Source organism: Aulostomus chinensis, chromosome 5 (assembly GCF_037954235.1).
Source record: "Aulostomus chinensis isolate RoL2024-O1b breed Wild chromosome 5, RoL_Achi_v1.0, whole genome shotgun sequence".
Taxonomy (NCBI): Eukaryota; Metazoa; Chordata; class Actinopteri; order Syngnathiformes; family Aulostomidae; genus Aulostomus; species Aulostomus chinensis.
In genome coordinates, this window is record NC_141324.1 from 30,829,958 (window position 1) to 30,854,523 (window position 24,566).

Consider the following 24,566-nt stretch of genomic DNA (forward strand, 5'->3'; position numbering starts at 1 on the left):
AATATCAGGACTTTGACTCCAAATATCTGGTAATGATCACTTCATATTGTCACTGTACGCTGACGAGGAGAATAAACTTTCAGTACCGCAGAGATGCACAGTTCTCCGTTGTCTGACTCTTAATTGGTAACAATCAGCCTGATAGGGTTCACCTTTGCACCTGCGCTTCACCCTGACCTCTACATGGTCCACATTTTTGTTAAACGCTCAGCTCAGACGCCTTATGAAATGTTTAAAACACTGTAAGAAAGCTAGTCCCATAGAGGCAGAATGGAATAATGTACCATGTAAGTTCATGTCTTTAGAAGAAACAGTCTAAGTTGAGAAAAATAAAGAAATAGGCCAACAGAATAATAACAAGTGTGGACGTGGTGACCAGTCCAGCAATAAAACAACCGTTGACAGCATGAGCTGGTTTGTGGTGTAACAGAATATTTGTCTAAATGTTTTGCAAGAGTGAAAACAAAGCAGAAGTTCTCGGTGCATCACCAAAATCAGCCAACAGAGGGCAGTATTGCAATGAGCAACATGGACATCCTGGACACGGCCTCCAGGTCTGAGAGGTGACGCCAGCTACTCAGGAGCCTGGGATGAAAACTGAAGTATTTTTCAACTTGGACTCTTCTTTCCTCATCATTTGGCATCTCAGTGACCAAAAAGTATTAGGACTGATGCAGTATTGAGTGGCAACACTGTGACCAGCATTCTAAAGTAAAAATTGCTTGATTTTCACTTTAAGAATTTAGTTTAGTCTAGATTATTGGAATGCATGCACCAACAGCACCACAGCAAATTCCTTGTATGTATAAAATCATACCTGGCAATGAAGTCTTTCTGATTCTGATTTTGCAATTGAAATGTGTTATTATCAGTGTCTGACAACCTTGTGGAAATCATCCCTCAATGATGGATGTTTGTCCACGCTGGTCCGCGATCTCCCATGAGTACGCAGGTCACGGCGGTCCTCCAGTCGTGGGTGGAGTCATCGTGCTTCAGGGATTTTTACTTTAATTTGTCATCAGTCTCAGAATAGTCAGATTAATCACGAGTTCAGAGAGACGATCTCCGAGATGACGTCCATGCCAACACACACCAGACTTGAGACAGAGAAAAATGATGGTCGCCACGAGAGATAACTTGTTCCCTCAACTTAACAAATTTATGACAAGATATAACGGGTTCCGGTTAAGCAACATATGGAGACGTTCTAAAGCCACGTTCCCTCGGTTTGATTTTATTTGGCCACAATATGTAGCAATTTAGTTATCAGAGAACCTGGAAAATAGAACTTATTCCATCTGTTTGATTACGTAGCGGCCCAGAGGTATCACTTGGTGTTCGATCAGTGAAGAGAAGTTGTTCCTTCAAATGTAGTTACTTTGTGGCCACAAGATAAACAATATTAGTTATTTTAGGCCACAAGGTGAGAGGATAACTTGCTCCCATGTTTGATTGATTTGTTGGAGCAGGTTGTATCTTGAGGGCACAAAATTTCTAAATTCAAGGACTAAGTTATATTTTGTGTCCACAAAAAGTTGAGGGAAGCTGTGGCCAAACCCCCCCAGAAAAACAACTTTTCTTCAGCCCATGGCTCTGTTTAGAAGTCACGGAGTGTAAGCTCATGATGGATGTGTTCCACTTCCTTTCTTCAGCTGAACTGAACAGAGCCATTGTTAATATTAATGAGTAACACCTGCGTTTCCTACGACGACGAGTCAAAATGATCTCTGGGATGTGAGACGAACAATGGCGAGTCAAAGAGCCCTGCAGAGCGGCCATTGAGCCTGTGTCTCGTTAGGAGATGAAAGCGCCACATCTCCTCCTGGAGAAACCCTTCTTTTGTGAGTTGATTCTTGCATCTGGTTTTGTTCGCGCAGCATCCCAGAGGCCTTGTTTACAGCTCTGTGCATCATCTGGGGAATCAGAAATAAAACTCCAGCGTGCCGTTCCAGCGTGTAATCAGATAGCTCCTCTGCTTGTTTGTGTATTTTTGTCAGTCCTGTGACGGAGCAGATGTTTGACAGGTTTTCATACAGTAGGCTTCATCTCCAAGTATTGTTATGATTGAAACAAATGTGGGAGAGGCGGGGAGTTGGACGCCGCCAGTGATCGGAGGCATCATTAATTTGTACTGCAGCATGAGTTATACAGGGCTCGTAGAGCTGGCAATTACAGCGATGCCGTGGGGAATTCTCCAAACCAAAAACCAGAAAATGGTCAGTATACGGTCAATTCCCAGACCCACAAACACACACAGAACAAAATTATAGGGATTCCATTGGAAATAAAAATACCATTAAGTGTAAGAGAACCCATGTGAACTCACTATTGAGGATTAAAGGCGCTGTCGGTTCTTATTTAGAAACGTCTGAGGTGAGACGCGCTGCTCTCCGATATCTGAGCGAGACTTCTCAGTGTTGGTTGACGCACGTCAGAATAATCCCGCGTTCATCTCTTGTTGCAGCGGGAGAGGTCTCCATGAAATAATACGTTGAAGACAACGGCACACGGATGGGACGACCACTTGCAGGAAGCCCTCAGCATGATGTCATGTAGGTAGCTCAGGTCTTCATCCAATGACCAACCGGGACGTTTAAACCAATCATTTCAAACAAGTCTCTTGAAAACAACAGTTCTGAGCAGCGCATTTGTGCCTTCATCAGGGTTCCTGTGTCTGCTCTGTTCTGAGTGTGAAACAAAGCCAAGCATCAGTGATTCCTGGAGACCTCCTTAACATCGTAACTCTGGTTCAGGATCAGATCTTTCGTCTGCTGTGCCTGCGGGGGTTTTTTCCCTGCACAAATCATGTTGTACCCACGTAGTATTTGTGACGAGTACTCCTGGGTCCTCTGATAGACGCGTGGAGGAGGAACAGTAAAGTGCACAGAGCTGCTGAATACCAGTCAGCCTACGAAGTGAACCTCCTGAACTGGAAACAAATGAAAAATCAGAACTCGTGCATTTGTGGAGCAACGACAGGAGAACAGAAGTCCCAGGCAGAGAGAAGAACACTTGGTGTTTCACCTCATTCTCACTTCTATTCGTTAAGTTTTAACCCTAAAATGAAAGAGGGGTCATGGCTGAGCGAACAAGTTCTAGGTTCTAGCTGGTGGCAGTTAGTTAGTCTCTCCCTGCACACAAACACTGACACCCCCCCCCCCCCCCCAAACTGGTGGCCACCATTCAGGTTTTATTAGGCTTTGCAATAAATAAATAAATAAAGTGAACTAAAACATGATTACAAAGCTTAGTCCAACTACTTACTTGGAAGTTCTCTAATCAAGAACCCATCTTGAATCAGGCAGTGGAACGTCTCTGGACGTCCTCCGGAGCACGTGGTTTATCAGATAAAGCCAAGCAGGTCGCTCGGAGAAGTGGCGACACGCCGGGAGCCTCTGATTACGCTGCTGGATGTGATTGGCTGCGGAGACCGACTCATCCGCACACGCGGTGCGCGTGCGTGCTCGCGCGCGCGCGCGCCTCACACTGGTGATGCAGCCAGTGAGCGCGAGCTGCTGAGAGTGTCAGCCGCGTGCGGCCAGCGCGAGGAGAGAGCACCAGCTTCCAGCCGGCGGGGAACGATGACGGCGGCGGACACGGTAAGAGGAGCGGAGCCTCGGCCGCGAGGTGACGGTTTGTGAGGCGCTCGCGAGGGTTTGCTGGATGCGCGCTGATGAGCCGGGGACAAACGAGGGGGAGCCTCCTCCTCCAGAGGCTGTGAACGCAGCATCACGACGCGACAGTGACCGTGGAGCTGCTGGTGAACTCTCACCCACTAGAGCGCTGGGATATTTCCCCTCTCCACTGCTCTGCAGCCCACCGGTTTGTGTCATGCCGCTGGAATGAGAAGTGCTGCGCAGGGGGTGGAAATCTGGCTCCGCGGAGCTTCAGCAGACGGGGAAGCTTGTTTTACGCGTGAGTCTCCTGGTGCCTCTGACATGGAGCTCTGCGCCGGGGGACCCTCGCCAGTGGTCCCATCAGGGTGTGCAGCCAGGCTCGAATCCCTGTATTGGTGACCTCATTTCATCTCACGCACTAATAAGAGTTGTGCTTTTCACCGCAGCACAAAATGAGTTAATGTGCTAATATGAGATCAGGTTGATGAGGACAGGACTCAGCAGATGTTGCTCCAGATGCTCTGATTGTTTGTTCAAGTGCTCAGATGAAGCATGGCGCTGCAAGTGGGAGACAGCGGCGAGCCAAGGTTTCCCTCAGCCTTAAATAAAGCCTGTTTGCCCTGGCAGTCTTCCGTTGCCTGAATTTCACACCAGGGGAAGAGAATAACAAAAGCGTTTCAATTTTAGTGGAGTGTTTTCATATTGTGGGGCTTTTACACAATGCAAACCACAGTTTCAGAATATTTCATCATTTGACAAGAGAGAGTGGACCTCTGGAGCCGTCAGATACCGGCCTTAATGCCACTGGTCATTTATTAAATCCATTCCCACAAATATGGACGTTGCAGTTGTCAATAAATTTGTGTTCATTTGGACAAATTCCTTTTTAGCAGCATCTTTTCACCGCATGTCCTCCTCAGATGGCAATTAATCAGATTTTATTACAGTTTATAACAAGATCGTGAACAGATTATTTGTTATCGTGTGATTTGTTATTCATGTTTTCAAGAAATTCTCAGTCCAAAAGTAAGTGAAGATCTGTTAAAGTCCCTGTTGTGATTTCAGTAAACCCTTGACCCTTTAAAATGAACTCAACATTTCTTTATCGTTTGAACTGTAATGTGAGGACCCCCCCCCCCCCCATCTGATTTATGCGCTCATTTTAATTTGAGCTCAATTAATCGTTTGTGGTGAAGCGAGAAGGACGCATCAGCTGAAGCGTCAAAATGTCATCACGGTTGATTGAGGAGGTGGATTTGGTTTAACAGAAATGTGAAAACTGCCACAGGACGTTTTGTTTCTTCTCATTAACGTTTGGTTCAACGTTTCAAAACTGAGCTGCGCGAGTAGAAATGACTCGTCGGTTAATTTGAAGTTATAGATTACAGATAGTTGAGTTTATACAAATCAAATAGCAGCACTTGTAAAGCTCCCCCAGCATGTGTTGACTCTGTAACAAAGGTGTAAACATGGAAATGTGTGGTTTGACAGCGTTGCCTGGCAACCACAGGATGATAACTGATGGTTAATTACACCATGCGCAACCACAAATTGTCATTTTTACATTTGTTTCTCACAAAAAGAAATTAAACCTGCATTAACATTTTTGAGACCCTTTGGGAATGCTCCTGCCCGTGTGACGTCTTCTTCTTCTTCGTCTCCTTTTTTTAATCAGTTTCAACCAAACCAAGACAGAACTTTACAGCTACTTCCAGAGGACCAGCATCAGACTGAGTGTAGTGACTCCAGCCCACCAGGGGGCAGTAGAACATGCATGAATAGAGCAGGTTAATTTACCGCAAACAGGTGTTGATGACGTTTCTAGGATTCTGGATTGTGTTGAGAGAACGCCCAGAAATGCACTTTAATTCCCAGTAAGCAAACATGCTGGGCCTCATTCATGAAATGTTCCTACGAGCAAATTAGGGTTTACACACAATAAGACTTTTCTTAGCAATTAGAAGTTTCACTTTGAATGTCTCTTTCTTGGAATGTTTTCTTTTAGTTTGGTCCACGTCCCAACCGCTAGCATGAGGAAGGTGGGATTAATGAGCTATGCCTCTGCAGCCAGCCACCAGGGGGCGATGGAGATGAAGGACCTAATCAAGTCCCACAGGTAGGAAAACAGCAGCACCCAAGAACTTTGGTATTAAACTTAAAATCAGCGTTGGTTGTTCTGATTTATCGTCCCTGTATCAGAAGTAACCCATTATGCTTGTTTTTTGTGATTGCATTAATTTGTTAAATGTGATGAAGTTCTGGGAGAAGTAGTTGTTGTTTTTCTAGAACGGGAGATTTCTGTGGCACTGAATTAGAATAAAGGACAACAAAAACTAAAGACACAAGAACAACAGCGTCTGTCAGTCGTCAGGCAGGATTCAGAGTCGGTGCATCCATCGGATCGTTGTACCTCAGAACATCATGTTCCTCCCCTGTGACTTCTCCTATGTTGTGTTTGTGTATTTGTATGGCGCCATTTGTGTATGAGGTCACAGTATAAACACAAAAGCGCAGTGTGACTTGTGCACCAAACTGCAGTTGTAACATCACGTATTTCCTGCCAGTTCCGCTCTTCTTCCATTATGTAATCCTTTGTTGCTGCTCTCGTATTTCTTTTATTTTTAAATGTTCGCACAAAAGCTGCAGACACACCTGCTGATTCGGAGGGTTTCCTTTGTTGAACATTAATCGACACCTATGCAGTCCCCTCAGGTGGTAAGTCATTAAAGTCCCTGCTGACGAACTAATTCCCCTTGATGAGCCGATGAGCTAACGTTTTAATTAAGGGGTGAGATGTCTGAGGCATCACATGGGATGTATTAGGAGTTGGACAGTTTTCTTTTGGTAACCATGTCTTAAAGAGAACACCCTGGAGTCTGAATTGACTGAATTGGTCTCATCCGATCTCATGCTAGCGGTAGAGCCGTTGCTTCATGAGAGCTTTTGTCCGTGTCGTGGTGTCAGTGAACGTCACACGTTTTTCCTCGCTGCCTGTTTCCTACGTACCTTTCAGGGATGTTAGCAGTGATTGCACTACAAGCAGAACTCATTTTGGTTTTGGTTCAGAAATATTATTGCTGGCCAGAGGGGCTCTTTTGCAACACCCGAGGGTGACACAGCAAGGTAATATGACCCGCTGCGAGTATCAGAGGTAACTGTTTCAACATTGTTTCTGGTGTTACTGCAGGCCAGTGCCTTTTAAATCATCTTTACTTGGAAATTGTTTTCATTATTCCCTGAACTGTTCTTCTCAGCACTGTCCAGTAAATTAGTGGGATTATAACGGTTTCAGTTAATACACAGAGGGTAGTTTATCTCTAAATGATGATTGGAAACTTCAGACCCTTGCTTCAGGTTATTCTGGCAAAACTTCGGTAGAAAAGAAATGTGTGTGTGTGAGTGAAAGTGTGTCTCTTGAATTTAGATTTTATTCCACATTCAGCTCCAGGCGAACCTTTCCTCCTCTTGGCCAGATGATTTGTTGATTCAGTGTTTTGGAGTGGTGAAAATATTCAGTTTCTTTTATGAAATTTAGTAAAACTAACAAACCCCACAATTCAAAAGTAATTATTTCAAATTTAAGCAGCAAAGATACACATTTGCAAAATGATCAGTCTGAAATTACAGGTAAATAATTAGTAATATTTTGATTTAAGTGGTGCACTGGAAATGTGGGGGGGGGGGTTACTATAAGTTTGAGTATTTGACTACAGAAATATATGTGATGATGGTCACTATCATCATAGATAAATATCGTTAAAATTATATCAAAAGAAGTAGAAGTATAAAGTTGCAAAAATCAGAAATAATGACCTTTAAATAGAAAATGACACCCAATTTTTAAAATGGTCCAAGTATTAATGGATGACCAACACTGGTACAGGAGAGATGTGGGCTGTACTGATCCAGAGTGGCACCTCAGTTTAACTCCACTAGTTAGTGGCTAAAGTGAACTAAACTGAGTCTAGTCTGCCAAAACAAAGAGGAGGTTTCTCAACACTGATTTATTTGTGGCGGCCCACAACATCAACTCACTGTAGAGCTGTTTGCAAAGAAGTTCCCGTCCGCTTGTGCTTGACTTTACCCTTCAGTCGGAACGTAGGCCGCGAGGTTGCATTGTAGCCAAGGGTTCAAACAATGTGGCTCAGTAAACACGACGCGGCAGAGAGACGTGGAGGAAGCAGAAACGGCGATCCTGCCAGTTCCTGCAATACTGAGATTACGTTACTTTCTTGGAAACTTTCTGTAATGTTGTAGATGAGGGCGGCCCGGTGGAGCAGTGGTCCTCCCTGTGGCCCCCCAGCAAGAGGGTTGTGGGTGGAGCAGTGATCCTCCCTGTGGCCCCCCATCAAGAAGGTTGTGGGTGGAGCCCCGGCTGCAGCACGGGGTCTTTCTGGGTGAGTCTCCATGTTCTCCCTGTTCCTGCTGGGTTCTCTCTGGTACTCCAGCTTCCTCCACAGTCCAAAGACATCAAGAGGGACCAGGTTAATCCAGACTCTAAATTGACCGTAGGCGTGGCTGGGAGAGCCAATGGTTGTCTGTCTCTATGTGTTGGCCCTGCCATGGACTGGTGACCTGTCCAGGGGGAAGGCTGCTGGGATAGGCTCCACCCCCACCACCCTGAACAGGAGGAGAGGGAGAAGATGGAGGGATGGATGATGGAGGGATGATGGATGATGGATGGATAGATGGAGGGATGGATGATGGATGGATGGATGATGGAGGGATGATGGATGATGGATGGATGGATGGATAGATGGAGGGATGGATGATGGATGGATGGATGATGGATTGTAGCACTGCTGCTTATACGTGTAGGTAGCATTTGCTGGGTTTAAGTGCTTTTATTTTTTTATTTATATAGATTTTTTTTTACCGAAAACAGCTCCCTGCTGCTTGCTGTAATGGCACTGATGAGACACTGAACCAAAGTAGTGAAACTACGATCCAAAATAAATGAAAATGTTTCATATGCTGACATGAGCTGCACATTTGGTTACATTTGCGCTCCGTTTCGAACACAGAAAATATTGATTAAAGCTTTAAGAGCGAGTTGCACCCTTGTTGATCAGAGAGTTTGGCATTTTTTTTAAGTAAAAATTCATGTGCCCCCCAAAGCTTGATGGTTTTATGAAGGGTAACCCAATAAAACTGATTAGTTTATTTCCCACGAGGTCCTCAGTAGGAGGCTGGAGTTGCAGCAGCAAGAGAGCAGAGAGATCGATTAAATCAACACAGCAGCAATATTCCTGCCTACGTACTGCTAAATAAACCCACCGGACAGAAGAATAGTCTCTTGAAAATGATCCTCTTTTTAAAGTTAAATTAAAAGTGGACTTGGTACAGGCCGTTTCTGTTGACATTTGTCTGTAGTGTTGGGACCAGGCTCGAGGTAAATGGACTTGTCGTAAGAAAGTGTAAATGTTTTTACTGGGCGCCACCAAGACAACAAAGACGGCAGTTAAATTCAATGAGATCCTTCAAGATGAATCTCACAGAATCACAGTGCAGCAGATGAAACAGCTTTGGTCACTTCAGCCGCTCGCAGAGGAAAGTTCATTCACATTAAAAGTTTTTCTAAAAAGAGTCAAAACAAAGGCTGCAAAGGTCCCGCCGGGGAAAAAGGGAACTGGAAAGTGGCTTGTTTTGCGAGTAGGAAACAAATAACTTGTAAATGGATACATGGAATGCGTATGTTAACATGAATAATTTTTCTGCACAATCGTCTGTCAAACATCCTTCGATTTGTGATCCAACCTCGACAAACAATGGGAGTTTTTCTGAACAAGGCGCTCTTTAAACTTTGGGAAAAATGCAGCGCCATTAACCTTGACCAGGGTTTTCGCCGTCACTTGTTCTCCGCTTGCTCGGTGTGCACATCTTTATGTCTCAAGCTCAAAAGTTGAGTTTGCGTGCGAATCCCCTTCGATCAAGACCCATCATGAGAAACTGAAATCAAACTATTTGGGACTGCATTCTTTCCTGAACGGTACTCGTGCTTGATGACATCAGCATAGGCTGCTTAGCGATACCGAGAGATAGAAAGTGGCGTCTCTCAAAACAAGAACTGGTAAATTGTGAAAAACCACATCACCAAGTGCAGAATTAGGCTCCATGACACCTGGAGCAGTCTGCACCAGCTGGGCCTCTCAGGGGAGAAAACCCTTTTTCCATTCTTCCCTCTAGATTCAGCATTGACAACGTCAAATTTTGCTACGCCGTCTGTCAAGGAGAGCACTCGGCACTCTAGTAGTCGTTGATAGGAGGGGATCCAGACGTCCAGAGGTCTCAAGATACGGATGGCCTCACAAGGCTACTTTTCTACTTCCTCCAGAGAGCCAAAGACGCGTTCCTGTCCACACCTCGTTGAAAGACCAACACGCACTTTCACTATTAAACAATATGGACACCGGGCTGGAAACGAGCAATGACACTTGTGCTGTGCTTGATGCTGGGTGTAAGAGAATCTGTTTTCACAATCTGTTTTTTAGACCAAATAACAGCCAAAAGCTGCTTTGAAAGACACGTTGGAGTCGGTCGGTACCACCACAGCAGACTCAGTCATCGCAGAAGAGTTTTACCAGACATGTTTGAAGCTGCTCCTATTTCAAGACGCTGGCAGGCCAGCAGCTCCGAGTTGAGTCCATAGGTACTGCTGCGGCTGCCGGCCCTGCTGGATCTGGTTCTCGGCTCTGCTCACACTGTCTTGTGGTTTGGACTGAACCGCTGTCATTTCACTGGAATTTCCTGCCATTTGCAGTCAAAGTTTCTCAAAGATCCACACCTGCTTGTAAATGTTTGGGTCTGCCAGGAGTAGAGGATGGATAGATGGGGATCGGTGAGGAGTGATGGAGGAGAGGCTGGGATCCACACCCACTTTTTTGGCTCAAGTTGAGAAATGAAAAGAAAACTTTAGTAGAGGACATGTGATTCTGGTGGAGGACAGCACTTTTACTGATCCACAAAATGATGAGATTGCATATTTTAACACCGGCCTACGAAAATAACTGAAACATATTTCCATTTCCAGCACTCATAAGTAATTTCCTGTACTTACACTCACATGACTATGTTTACTATATACAGTACCAGCGATGGAAAGAGAACTCAGAGCCTTCACTTGTGAAAGCAACTTGTGTCACAGTAAGTGGGGGATTTCACTGGAACATGAGTTGTGAGAGTGTCATAAAATTTTCTTTTGGCTGCCAAAGTCGGGCATTAATCTTGTCTGGGACATGAGGTCAAACAGGATCGTGGCACACTGAGGGGAGACATCTACCAGAGGTGGGATAAAGTCACACACGTGCAAATCACAAGCAAGTCTAAACCCGGTCCCCGGCACAGTGAGCGTCACATCGAAGCAAGTCAGTGCTCGGTGGAGCAAGTGTAGACGAGGCATCCAAAATTCTGAAGTCAAGAGAGCTGCTAATCTACCCTCTTACATTAAGGCGAGGTGTCCCAGAGTGCTCGTAAAGTTGCAGATAAATGAGAACATGGACGGTTATGTGAAGACTAACATAACGGCTGCGGCCACTCTATCACAAGCATGTCCAAAAAATAAAACTCAGTAAGAACTACTGATCCTCAGGTGATGGGAAGTCTGGTGAAAGTTTATTTGGTCACCAAAAAAAAAAAGGGGGGGGGGGGGATTTTTACAGGAAAAGATGTTGCAAAAATGTCCCAAGTTGTTTTGAAAAATGGCCCCATGTTTTTGCTTAACGTTAGCTTTTGAGCTAACGGTTGACCAGCTGGTTACAAGTCTGTTAGTCAGCTTGAAAAAAACCCACACTGATGCGTCTTACTTTGTGGTGTTTGCTGTGACCGATGAAGATGAATATTAAAGTCATGTCCCTGATTTTCAACATTCGTACCGAGGTTCTGTTCTAATTGCCGTCATTGACAACACACTCCTTCAATCCAAACCGTATTATTTTTGGAATGGTTTGTCCCCTGATTGCTGCCGCATGTGCTCTGCTAGTCTGGGCTGTCCTACTATTATAGCAAATCATCCAATCAGGTTTAGAAAGCAAAAATTCTCAATATCAGCAAAAATGCAAATAATTAATAAAGGAAAGTCAGGTGATGTATCAAGTTTACTAAAGTTGTAAATACCAAATCAAAAATATCCAAGTCTATTCAAGTCTTCTATTATTGGCTAGAATCCTTCACGTTTCACCTGGATACCTGGTCACAGATCTGATAACATCGGACGATGCCGGTCAGTGAGGTGTTTCTACATGAAATACGTGGACTTTTTTGGTCTCTTTAAGTCACATCCCCTGTTCCCTTTTCTGTCTCCACTGTATTATTTGTTAAATTTTCTTTTTATTCATGCATTTCCCATGTGAGGGTTTTTGTGGTGATAGTTTATTTTTTTAAATCATTTTCTAGATTTTCTAATCAGATTTTTTTTTTTAAATTTAATGTCACTTTCATGATTACAAGTAAGTTTAAGATGAAGGACTTGGCTTAAATCTTTGCGAAATTCCTAGAGGTTGAATTCTGGGAGACTCGAGGGACGGTGGCGCTCTGCATGCCTGGCACTTAAAAAACGAGGTCAAACCAGTGACAGCACGTTTTATCACACTTGAATCTTCAAAATTGCTATTAACTGAAGGTTTTTAAATTCAAAACATTTGAGGTATAAAAGTAATGGGTACATTTACTTTGCTGCAGCTCAAGTGACTTGAATGTTTGACTTTTCTGTCGTTCATGTTGGTGTGAGTTAATTTTAGGAAACTCCTCCTCATGTAGAACCTAAGGGATTAAATGTTTACTATAAAATATGTCAAAAACTGAACTGGCCTCAGACGCACTGAGGTGGTTTTTACTGTACAGGTGCTCCAGTGAGCTCATGTTGTGCTGGAAAATAAACTCTGCTTCACTCAACCCCCTTTAGCAACTTTCCAAGTGAGAGCAGGTCTGAATGAGTGTATTCTTCATCTTCTCAAATATCTTTCTGAGGCTGTTAATGTTGTAAGACAGCAGGTTGCTGATCCATAAATATGACTTGGTGATGCCTGGTAACTGTGTAGGACATGGAAGTCTCTCCAAAAGCCCAGACATGGTCCAATAAACATGGTTGTCAGAACAGGAAACTGGCATCAGGCGTGTCTGAAGTGTTTACCTGCGTTTGAGGGGACGATCCAAGGTAATTATTGTTCCAGGGGTGCTCCTGTAGAGGCCTTTACAGAGCACCTATACACCTGCCTGGTATTTAGGTTTGATTTGGCTATGAGCTGGATTGCCTAATCACCGGCTGCACTTTGGGAACGTAGATTTTGTGGTGAACTTGGCCTTGAGGTCATTTTTGTCCAAATTTTGTCCTCTCTTCATTCAGAGTGAAGCTAACTGTTTAATGACCGTGGCCCAGCTCCTGGTGAGTGCCGCATCGTCAACTGGAAGCTCGGTGTTTCGTCAGATAGCCCCCGTATACACCTGTCATGATACCGCAGATGTAGTTTCAGAATTCCAGAGGGAAACTCCACCGTAGACAGGAGGGGATCTCGTGAGTGTCGTGTCTTCAGACGGACTTTGTGGCACGAACACTCAGAGCAGAGTTGGGAGGTGAGACCCTTTTGGGTCCGCCCTGTTGTCCTCCTGTCAGGTAAAAGCTGCACTTCTGGCCTCTTGAAGTCCAACATTGTACTTTTAGGTTACAAATGTACCCAAAAGGAAGCAATTTTCCCCAAGTTGAAGTGCAAAACTCTCTTGAATCTCCAATTTTGAATTCAACTGAAGTGTGGATGGTATTTTCTATTAGAAACTAAGGTCACTGCTGTTGATGTGAATGTAGTCTCTGGGAAGGAAATTCTTTGCAATGCACTTTGACTCAGACATTAAAACCTGCTTTCCTGCCTCAGCTGTGCATCATCTCTCCCAGCTGGACTATCAATGTGAGAACCAGGCATGAAGGAGTAATGACCTCCTCAGTTGGGGTCTTGTGGTCACATTTTGCATTCCACTCTTGGTTTCCAAGCTGTGTTTCCACTGTCCTCGGCGGTTTGGTCACCTGGGCAGGCCTCTTGGAGCAGACATGACTTAGAAGCATTGGCATTGGATTTTGTCACTGTGCTGGTGCAGCTTCAACAGCCTTCACATTGTCCCTTTCATTAAGCTGATCCTTGACTCTGACGTTGCAGGATTTTTGCTTGGTATGTCTGGAAAAAAATGCCCAAACCTCCCCTGTCAGGCTTTCTGTCCGTAGACTTGGCACCTGAACCACGCCACTCCAGAGGTGGCAGCTTCTTGCTGATGTTAGTCTCCAACACTTTGAAGACAAAACTTCATCACGTTGTAAGAAAAGTGGACGTTAACACGTCGCCAACAAAAAAATTGAACACATAATTACGGACAGATGAGCAGTTACTAAATGTTTCCACGAGCGTCGGTCTCACAGACGTTAGAATGAGACGACGAACCCCCAGGGGTCGTGAAAACAAATGACATCTGACTGCACGTCGTTACAGGCAGGAAGCACAAATTCAAACTGCGCATTGGAATTCTGTTGTAACAAAATAAGCAATGAACTTCGCCTTTAAGAACACGATCAGAAATAGACGCTGACAAGACACACGTTTTAAGGATAACTTGAAATTGTTTTCATGTAATAAGAGTCAGACAGCCACACGCTGAACTGTTCGTTTACACCAGAAAAGGGGGGCATGAAGTGGGCCAGTGGTGTTGGTTCTGTCAGACTGGGGTTTTGTTCCTGCGTGGCGAGACGTTGCTGGGACGTCCCGGCAGCGTTTACATGCAACGACGATGCTCCCGCTTCAATTCTGACCAGGAAACTTTTATCACAGCACAAATCTCTCTCTCGTTGTGATTCCAGTCTGCCTAAAGGTCAAAATACCATTAAAATATTTCAAAAGTCATTTCCAAGCAGTGAGTATCCACGTCTTTGCCCAGCGTCGGAGGCCTTTGAAAGCCTTTGTAAACAGCCGGGAGGTTACAGAGGGAGCAGCGCTGCCGCCGAGAAGCAGGCCTGCATCTGCATTTGCTGCCCCGGATTGTTTGAGAAATCGCAGATGGTTGAAATTAAGATGTGAATTAATTGTTAGTGCTATTGTTGATTTAACCTCCAGCGGCACAGGAGAGATGAGTGGAGAGTTTTTCAGATAGAAATACAGTGAGAAGGTAAAGAAAGTGGCTGTTGATTTAATTTTTCTCTGGATAAAAAAAGGTTGAAGTCCCGAAACAAGAATAAGTGACGATGGTCTTTTATGACAGCCAAAACCCCACACGGGGCTCCTCAGGTTCAGCCTGTTTTAAAAACCCAGGCCCTGAGGCCTGAGGTATTTCCAGAAGTGTAAATTCTCATCGACTCGCCAACTTCTCGCTGTTATCAGTCTCTGGAGCCTTTAATAAAACACAAGTGACACTTATGAAACCGGTTACATAATTCACTCATTTCCTTTAATGCTCAGTTGGATCCTGTTTGAGATGTTTTCTTCTAACTTATCGTTCAGCCTGAAGTATAATGCAGACGATTTCAGCCTATGAGAGACGCGCCCATGTATTTCACTGCAGCTCAGAGCGCCGCTGCTAACAAACAATCAATCAGAGAAGCTTGAAAACGGCACCTAAATGTATAAAACCGGTTGTGGATCAAACAGACGTGTTTGCAAATTTGTCTTCAGAATCGCGTACGCACATTTATTCTGAAACGGTGGCTCCTTTTGTTCAAACCGTAAAAATCTCCTGCACACACGAGTTTACTCAACGATTGTGATGCGCTTTTAGACCATGGCGTTAGAGGAGGCTGATGGAGGAGGTACACATTTTTCCAAAAGGGAGTATTTTAGGACACCTTTTTCAAAAGCGAACACCCAACATACTCAGTGGGGGAAAGGAGGGAAATCATCCACTTAGATTCTTGGGAAAAAAAGGAAAAACCCAAAACAAATGTAAAACGTAAGCAAAGAAATGAGGCTGCATCCTATTTCGGTCAGGCCACATCGACAGCACCAGTGACGTTTACCCTGGCCAACGGTGAGGAAAGAATCCTCTGCACTGACAGCACCAGCCGCCGAAAGGCCCAACATCAGCATCATCACACCCTCCATCGGCAGGAGGAGACACGTGAGCGAGGGGAGGGCGGTCTTCCAACCTTTTGCTTGTAAAAACGCTTGATTTGACTTTAGCGATGGGATAAGGTGGGAAGTCTAATACAGTAAATCATAGGGAGTCGACTGAGCCACCATTGGACCCGAGCAGCTCGCCAGAATCTCCCATCGTCCCAGGCTGCTGATACTTGTGGTTCCGCCCCTCAGGCCGGCGGGATGAGGTACCAGGTGGTGTGTCGGGAGCCCCGGGTCTGGAGAAATGTGTCATGATTGTGAAACTGTAAAGCAAAACTTTTACTGCAAATTACTGGCTCCTGCTTGATTGACACTGGAACTTCTTTTGTTGGTGTCACATAAATTTAATGCATTACAGAATGGAGAGAACTCAGTTTTAGCGGTGGAACCTGAGTACGAAGCAGGAACCATACTGGCGGGTTCATTTGGTTCCTGAGTTTCATCAGATCACCTGCTAGCATAGCTGCTGCTGCAGCATCACCCCGCCTCCTTTCAGCGAGGAACGCCAAGTCTTTCCTGAATGGAAACCCTGTTCTCACTCCTACCAACTGGACTCAGCTCCTACATCTTTTTTTTCTTTAAAGCATCTGCTCTTTTCCAAACTGTGTGTAAATAAACAAATATGAAAAACTGTAATTCCTGCTTAATTCCCTTCAGAAGACTTTTTAAAACTTTTGAAGAAAATGTTCCGCCTCTTTTTAATGTTCATCCTTTTTAAAAAGCATATATTTTAAAATGAAAAATTAAAAAGGCTGTAAACACAGCGTTATCACCTTATTAGGTTAAAAGGGTTACACATCCTGCCGACTCGGACGAACATTCTTTGTGAGTCGGCTTCAGACAAATAAGTCATTCTCCAATGCTCCGTTTTGTTTCCATCAACTGTGGAAAATATGTGGCTCTTTAGCTGCCGAAGGATCATCACCTCCTCTCTAATTTTGCTCACCGCTGTGCTGCTTGTGCAGCGCTGCTTTACAGCGTTCGCAGTGAAAACAGCTGCCAGATGCTGCTGAAGGGATGAGAGCGGTGAAAGTCAACTAAACTGTTGTAGGCTGTTAAACCAAAACAGGGAGCTGAAAGATGCTAAAAGGTCGTCTGAGCGATTCCTCTCATATTACACCCAGTACTGCCAGTGGAAGCCCCCCCCCGCAGGTGCAGGATTGAGCGCCCGGCTGGACTCTGTAGAACAGACGCATCAGCCTCTTGACGATTTTGTTTATCTCAGTATTTGCATCCCTCATTTCAATAAAGAACATTTTCCCATGTTTGAGTTGAACCAAAAGTTTGCAATTGAAGGACCCAAGTGCTTATTGTTGAGACAAGTACACGTTTGCTCGTCCTGAAATGCCACAGCTGTGCTCGGCTAACCTCAGCCAGCAGGATGAGCCTGCTATTTCATGAAGTGCGCTGGCTCACTTGAGGCTTTGCGGGACACTTTTCTTAGTTTTAGCATCTGACTCTTCTCTTGGATCAGGACCGGAGTGGTTTATGAATACACGCTGCTATAAAAATCCCTTTTCTGCTATATGTGCCACCAGATTTGTGCTGCTGTTTACAAAAAGGTCTGGTGTAAAGCTACTTAAACAAGTGTATTCTATGAAATACAGAAGAGTTAATCCTTGCTTTTTGCATTTGTGTGGCCTGTTGGTTTCTGCTCTTCTACCCACCAGGTATGAGGGTGCAGTTTTCATATTTTGAAGCACCTCTGCCACGCAAGGATCATTAATCTGTTTCTTCTGTCTGCGCTGACACACAGACTTGCTGCCATCTCTCTAATTAAGATTCAACCACAGTTCCCATGACTGCTCTGCAACACAACGCCGGCGGGGGGAACTCCAGCCTTTTACTGGAAGAATCATAAAAGTGTAAACCAGACTATACCAGGAAACTATGGGCTTGAACCTACACGTAGTGACTCCTTCATCAGCTAATATAACGACAGAGGTGAACTGACTCATCATCTCGTCGGCTGGTAAAATAAACATCCTCATAAAGTCACATTTAATCTTTCCAATGACTAATTACATGTGGTGGAGATCCTGTTGTAAATTAGATCGTCAATATCTGGCAGATGGCGGAGAACGGTAGAAATCACTCAAGAACTATGTTGCACAGTGGAACCAGTGTATATTTGACAGGGGTTTTCCAGTCCATCACTTCGTCTCCTAACAAGCGTCTGGACCAGTTTCCAGGCGACGGTGGCCTCCCAACGCCTGGCTGTTTGTTGCAGCGGTGGTGTTAAAACCGACAGTCGTGAATCAGCCTCCACTGCTGCGCAGCTGAAAGGAAACCTGATACAAACTCACCCAGAAGGGCTTGATTGAAAGCTGCTGACAAGGAGGTCAGACTCGCCGTTTGTTTGGGTTTTACTTCCCCCAAGACCTCCGCCAGTCACCTCTGCCCATTTATTGTTCATGACTGAAAACGGAGTTCTGATGGTTGGAAATGAGGGAACAACGGGTGTGACACAGGTTCCTCCGAGGTGTTAGGCTCCAGCCCTTAGATGGCACGGCAGGTTTTCATACCAGCTGACTCACAAGTCTGTAATATCCTAATAGGTCCTGAGTCACTTGGGCCCTTTTTGGTTCCCAACAGTGAAGCTATGAAGAGGGGAACAAAATTCCAACCAGGCATTTGTCATTCTAGCCCTGTTAATGTTAGCACTGCAGGAGCTAGCAGGACTTTGCTGGATGCGATGGGAGTCAGTCAGCTCTTACACCTTTTATTCCTGATGGAATGGAAAATATAATATATATGCCTTGTGGTCGGGGTCTTCATTGTTCTGCTTTGCAACCGTATGGACCATCTCAGGACCCCTCAGATTCATCTTCAGACCAATGCCCCAACTGTGCAAAAAGTCATGCAGCTGCAACCGTAACTTCTGATAATACCTCGTATGATAATACAGTACTAATCAAGACCCTTTTTACAGCAGTTTTTGTACTTTTACCTACGATGTGAATTATTCTGATACCCTTTGTTTGGATTTGACTTTTGTTTACTTGTATTGGTACTTCAACTTGAGTTGTCTTAAGTCTTAAGTTCTTCCTCCACCGCTAGTTTACACAGCTAGCAATTTTCAGAAAGTATTCTGCAGTGTTTGTCCTCTAGAATGACTCATCTGGGTTTGTGTCTGATAGAGCGCACGGCAGATGACGGACCACTCAGCAGTTTGGAACAAATGATGGAAGATTACACATGAAGATACCAGCAGCTGCAAATCAACCAACTTTACATTTGAAAGATGCTGTGGACACTTTTGCCTCCGGCGGGTTTTTAAAGTATCTCAAAGACAATCCTATCCAACGATTTTACCAAAGCGGTCTCTTGGTGGAAGTCAGCAGACGGGGGCCAGGATGTGGCCCCCCGACCTCGGACCTCCTGACGTCCAGCTGACTCTTCCTGGTTTCGGAAGTGTGTTTGAAGATGTAGAGGACCATCAGGCTCCGCTGTCCTCCGGTGGCTTCTGCCAGTCATCCATCCTCTCAGGTGGTTTGGGGATGTGCTATCTTCCAAGAACTTCCTTATCCTTGTCTTCTCTTGGGCGTGACCTGACATCCCTGCTCAGCTGTAAGACGAATGGATCCCTCATTGATAAGACAGCGGAGGACGTCGCCACCCTCTCAGAACCTAAAACCAACACCCAGAGGTTCAGTTGTTATCCCCAGCCGTCCCTGCCTATATCCTACATGCTCACCAGCTGTGCCGCCTCTTCCTCACCATCTACTCTTACTTCCTCCTCTTCATCTTTGTTTTTTACCTCTTCCTCTGGTGCAGTTGGGTCTGACCACAAAACTTCTCATCAGCAACAAAAGAGGCAGGAGGACTACCACTCCATAAAACAAGAGCCAACAGATGACTTCTTGTCCTGTAAGAGGGAAACTTTTCAAATTAACAACCAGCAGGGGGAGCTGTTTCATGTGCGCCATCAATGCCAAGGCCATGACAGTCAGGACAATCCCCCTGTTCATTTCCCCATCGGGCCCATAGGACCGGACGCTGCAGGAGACCAGCAGGACCAGCTGTGTCACTGGATTGACTGCAGTGCTACTTACAGCAGCCAGGAGGAGCTGGTGAGGCACATTGAGAAGGTGCATATCGACCAGCGCAAAGGGGAGGAGTTTGCCTGCTTCTGGGCCGGCTGTGTGCGGCGCCACAAGCCCTTCAACGCTCGCTACAAGTTGCTCATCCACATGAGGGTCCATTCTGGAGAAAAACCCAACAAATGTATGGTGAGTCAGTGCACAGACAGACCGCACTTCTATTCCCTCATCACACAATCACACCTAAAACAGTTCCCAGTGGGGCTGCTGGGCGATGTGTCAACTGCTCCAGTCACTCACTTCCCCCAGTGACCTTGTCAAAGTGCCCTTGAGCAAGATACTGAACCCCTAGTGGTAAAGGTTGGCACCTTGGCAGTCCAACATCTGTGCGTTTGTGTGTGTGTGTGTGTGTGTGTGTGTGTGAGAAGAACAGGTGAACGAGAAGACATTGTTGGTGCTTTGAGTGCTGCCAAGGAGAAAAAGCGCCATATAAGAAGCGACCATTTACAGAAGCTTTAAGAAGGAAAATGACGAGACCGATTATTGTCTGGAAGAGAGCTGGTGATCTGCTACTAACCCAAGTCCTGCAACTCATCTTTACTAGTAGTTACATGTCAGAGTCAAAGCACTGTTTTTGCATACAACTCAACATTGAAAGAGTTCAAAATATACAAATGGCACTGGACTCAAGAAACCGCACAGAAACATGTGATAGGAGAAAATGTCTGCCACCAAAAATGGTGAAGATTCAGTTGTGTGTACGCAGACGGCCAGACCAACGCGAGATCGCGTGTCCACACGAACGAAGATGCTCGTGGTCACGCGATGCGGTTGGCAGCTAGCAGCCTTAAAGGTAGCAGACGTGAGTCACTCTACCAGCAGCAAACCTCAACTGTTGGAAAAACTCCCCTCAGGAAACCTGTTCCCTGAAATCTACTTTTAAAATTCTTCTGTTTCTTGTCCGCTGTTCTCGGGGACCTCAGAGTAAGTGGTTCCTCAGTTGAGATGACTCATCAGGAATGAAGCGAGGGTTCTTCAAAATGCCTCCCTTTGCATTTTTATCCAAAACATGCACCAACAATCGAATTGGCAACTGTTGCAACCATTTTCTGTCAATCAAAGCGAACCTCCTCCCTTCCAACTTCACATACCCTTCAAATGGACCATTTAGAACTCTGGTGTCAAATTCAATTTCTTACGGGGCCAAAATGGAAAATCAAAACACATTTGTGGGCAAGATGAAGCCTACATTTTTATTTATTTCACATCCAAACACAGGATTCCAATTGGCCATTGTTCGAAACGAGTCCCTGTTCAATGAGTGGAGCAAACAAGGACTCGCTCATCACCTTGTGGTCATCCCGACAAATGCTATTAATTTACTTTAAGTAGCATAACGGCTGAAATGCACTTGGCACGTGGTGTGACACGGCTGTCGCAGCAAATCGCTTCCATTGTAATCAATTGGCTCTGCTACGCTGACCACAAGGCTATTTTTTTCTCCCTCCACACACAACAACGTGGTCCTCCGGGCACATAAATGACAGAAACGACACAGAACTCTGCAAGAACTCTGTTTGAAAAGGACTTAAATGAATACCTCATTGTATCAGAAGCAATGTGAGGCAGCAGAGCAAGGCTGTGGGTTGTTTTTTTCCATTACACAGTTATAAAGATAAATCAAATCAATGTGTTTCCATGATTCTGGAGTTAAAACAATCAAAATAGGACATGCACAGCAGCTGATAATATCTGTGAAAAATCCTGGCAGTATAAACAGCAGGCGAATCCTGCTTAACATCCCCCGGAACAGAGCGCACAGCTGCCCAGAGCGCCGCCGGAGCTGCTGGAGCAGGTATGAAGCCCTGCCAGCATGTCGGCCGGTGCTCTGGTGCTGGTCTCAACGCTCAGGGAGGACATTTTTCTGCCTGTTAAGAAACACCTTTATCTGCTGATTACACTTTCTGATGCTGAAAAGGGGCCATGAGAAATGCAGGACGTTTTGATAACAATTTTTTCATTTCTATATCATTTATTTCACGCTCTAAATTTGTTGATTTCTATTTTTAAAAAAACTAAAAGCACTGCATTGTGGTTTAATGCCTTTGCTGTGTATGACTGTCACAGGTCTGCACTATAGGGGATGAAGGCAAGTGTGTGTGTGTGTGTGTGTGTGTGTGTGTGTGTGTGTGTGTGTGTGTGTGTGTGTGTGTGTGTTGCCTGTGGCAACCCTTACTGCATGGAAAAAAAAGACTTGAGTTCGAGTTAAGTTGGTTGTAAAGAGACGCTCAGACTGGCGTTGCGGCTGTATGTGGGCCTTTGCACTACGCCCCTGTCACAGCTCCCTTGACCTTTGACCTACAAGCAGTTCATCCTTGAGCACCAGTGGGCGTTTGTGCTGTGTTTGAAGAAATCCCTTCAAGGTGTTGCAGGAATATGACGTTAATGTGAGGTGACAGTCACATCGACCGTTTCCCTTCGACACCAAAATCTTTTTAGTTACTCGTCTCAGTTTTCTCTTATTGTTCTAATATGTTCAGTTTTAGAACCGAAGAATGGAAACATTAGACCACCGCAGTACATATGAAGGGAGACTGTGGGGTTTCAGCGTCAAGCATCCCAACGCTGGCCTTTGAGCTCCAGGGTGACGTCATCTTCCTTCACTTGTTATGAGCCAGTTTCTGCAGCTTGAACGTGTTCGTCCCATGATGACGCTCCCGTTGCTGCCAGCTCCCTCTGCGTGTTTCCCAAGTGACCTCACCACTGTTGTCAACCTCAGATTAATAATTCATTCAGTTATTTGTACTCACACTTCCTTCTTGAGCAAAAATTAGCTCATCAACATGACCACGACTGCTGCCAGCTTGTAAATATGTTACATTGGGGAGTTCCCTGCAAACAGATTAATAAAATTAACTCAAGCCACAATAACGTCATACGATGTGCACGCTGTCATCTAGTTTTTAATGAAGCTCTCAGGCAAAAACATGTAAATTAAGTCATTCCTGGTGCAGCAGTGGAAAATCAATTTCTCACATGAATGTAGTCAGTGTTTGTTCATGAATTCAGCCGCATTTACCATCTTGTAAAATCAAGTCCCAGATTAGACAGCTGGCGTCCTGCGCGGCTGTCACTGGGTGAGTTCATGGCGAAAGAGTCAGTTACAAATGTGGATAGAGCGAAATGTTTATGCTTCCTCTGTATTTTTCAACAAATCTTATAAAGACCAAAACCAACAAATGGTCGACCCCGCTAGCGAGTATTGAGCAAGAATTGTTGTGCAAGTATTGTGTAAGATTCCTGAGTGTCACGGAGCTCCAGTGTTGCCCAAAAATCTATCAAAAACACATCATTGAGACATGTTTCTTTGTCAGGATTGGCGTTTTCTATGCCTCTGTTCTGGCGAAAGCAGTGGCAGAGGTCGTCAGAGATCCTCATCATGGTGGCGCCTCGAGGGAAATTCTTCCGATTTGGTTCAAATGTTGACACGGACTCAAAGATTCGATTTCGGCAGACTGAGGCCACTAGGACTTAAAAAAACATGCTTGTCAGCCGTGCCTTGAGGGAATTCCTTCACATTTGGCATGAACTGGGATTCAAAGATGAACTGATTGGATTTCGGTCACCGCTCAGAACACATGATTATGAGTCTTTGCCAGATGTCTGTCCGTATTTAGGTCCTATCCTTGTTCAGGTGATATCTCAGGTACACCCTGAGGGCACAAATGGCCACCAGGACTCAGATCACCTGACCAGGTTCAAAGGTCATGGTCACTTGGCAGGGGCCCACAAGCATAATGCAGCATTTCTAGTTGCCAGGAACTCTTCAGTTAAGTCACTAATTATAATAAAATTTCACATCAATGTGTTAAAGTTCTGTAAACCTCTCCTACTGTTATTTGTCGTCTGCTGAGAGCAAACGCCCATCAGGTCGAGCTCATCAAAAAAGTCACTGAAATCGTTTTATTGGGTTCCCCAAAAGTCATCCAGTTTCTGCAGTGACGAGGCAGTAGTTGGAGTTCCTCCTGCTGCAGTAAATTCTCCTGAACACTGCATGTGTGTTACTTCACAAGCTGAAATAGGCCTCAGTCAATACGCTCTATCCTTGTGGGTGTAGTGTGAACCCGCAGCGCACCTGCTGTTGGAGTGAGAGTCTGACGCAGCTGAAGGGCTCCACCGTGTAGACGACTAGAAATGTGTCGTCTGTCCTCATCGAGATCCGTAACATTCATGCGACGGGAGAAACCTTCTTATGAGGAACAGGAAAAATGCCAAGGTACGAAGGACTAAACCTGACGTTAACCCTCAAGCACCCAGGCAGGGTGACGATGGTGGAGTTTCCTGGAGTGTATTCAAGTTTCATCGTTTGCAAAATGGAGGCAAACTTAATTACCTCAGCAGGATGTGACATGAGACACCCGGTTTGATGTGAGGTTGTGAAAATAAAGAAGATGATCTGGAACAATTTGGAGCCAAAGTAGAGATTGGATTTCCCAGCTTTGCTGCAGCTTGATGTGAGGCATGTGAGTCTGCCTCAGTTCATGTTCAGTGGTTTTATCTGTGGGATCTGCGGGTCAAATATTCCAGGCCTTTTACGCTCAGGCTGACACGCTTGTCCTCACAGCTCACCTCTGGAAACCTCTGGCTGGCTCCTTCATCGATCGTCCGCTTGCTGAGGTGCTCGTTTCTACCAGGCATTATAATTCTTAAGTGATTTGGAGCCCTGACTAAATCCATCACCATGATGTCGTGTTTTTATGCACAGCCGTATTAAACTAAATGAGGTGACTGACATTTACTGACTCATTAGTGAGGTCTAATAA

General features: G+C 45.1%; 1 protein-coding gene across 1 annotated transcript in view; it reads left to right on the plus strand.

Annotated features, from left to right (window-relative positions):
- The first annotated feature begins 3,419 nt into the window (after nt 1-3,419).
- The window catches only part of LOC147262157 (zinc finger protein GLIS1-like), a 38,672-nt gene continuing 17,525 nt past the window's right edge, over nt 3,420-24,566 (plus strand). Inside the window, exons 1-3 of the mRNA XM_086204596.1 lie at nt 3,420-3,599; nt 5,623-5,733; nt 18,841-19,932. Coding sequence (XP_086060722.1) covers nt 19,057-19,932 — 876 coding nt within the window. The 5' untranslated portion in view covers nt 3,420-3,599; nt 5,623-5,733; nt 18,841-19,056. The remainder of the gene's footprint in view (nt 3,600-5,622; nt 5,734-18,840; nt 19,933-24,566) is intronic.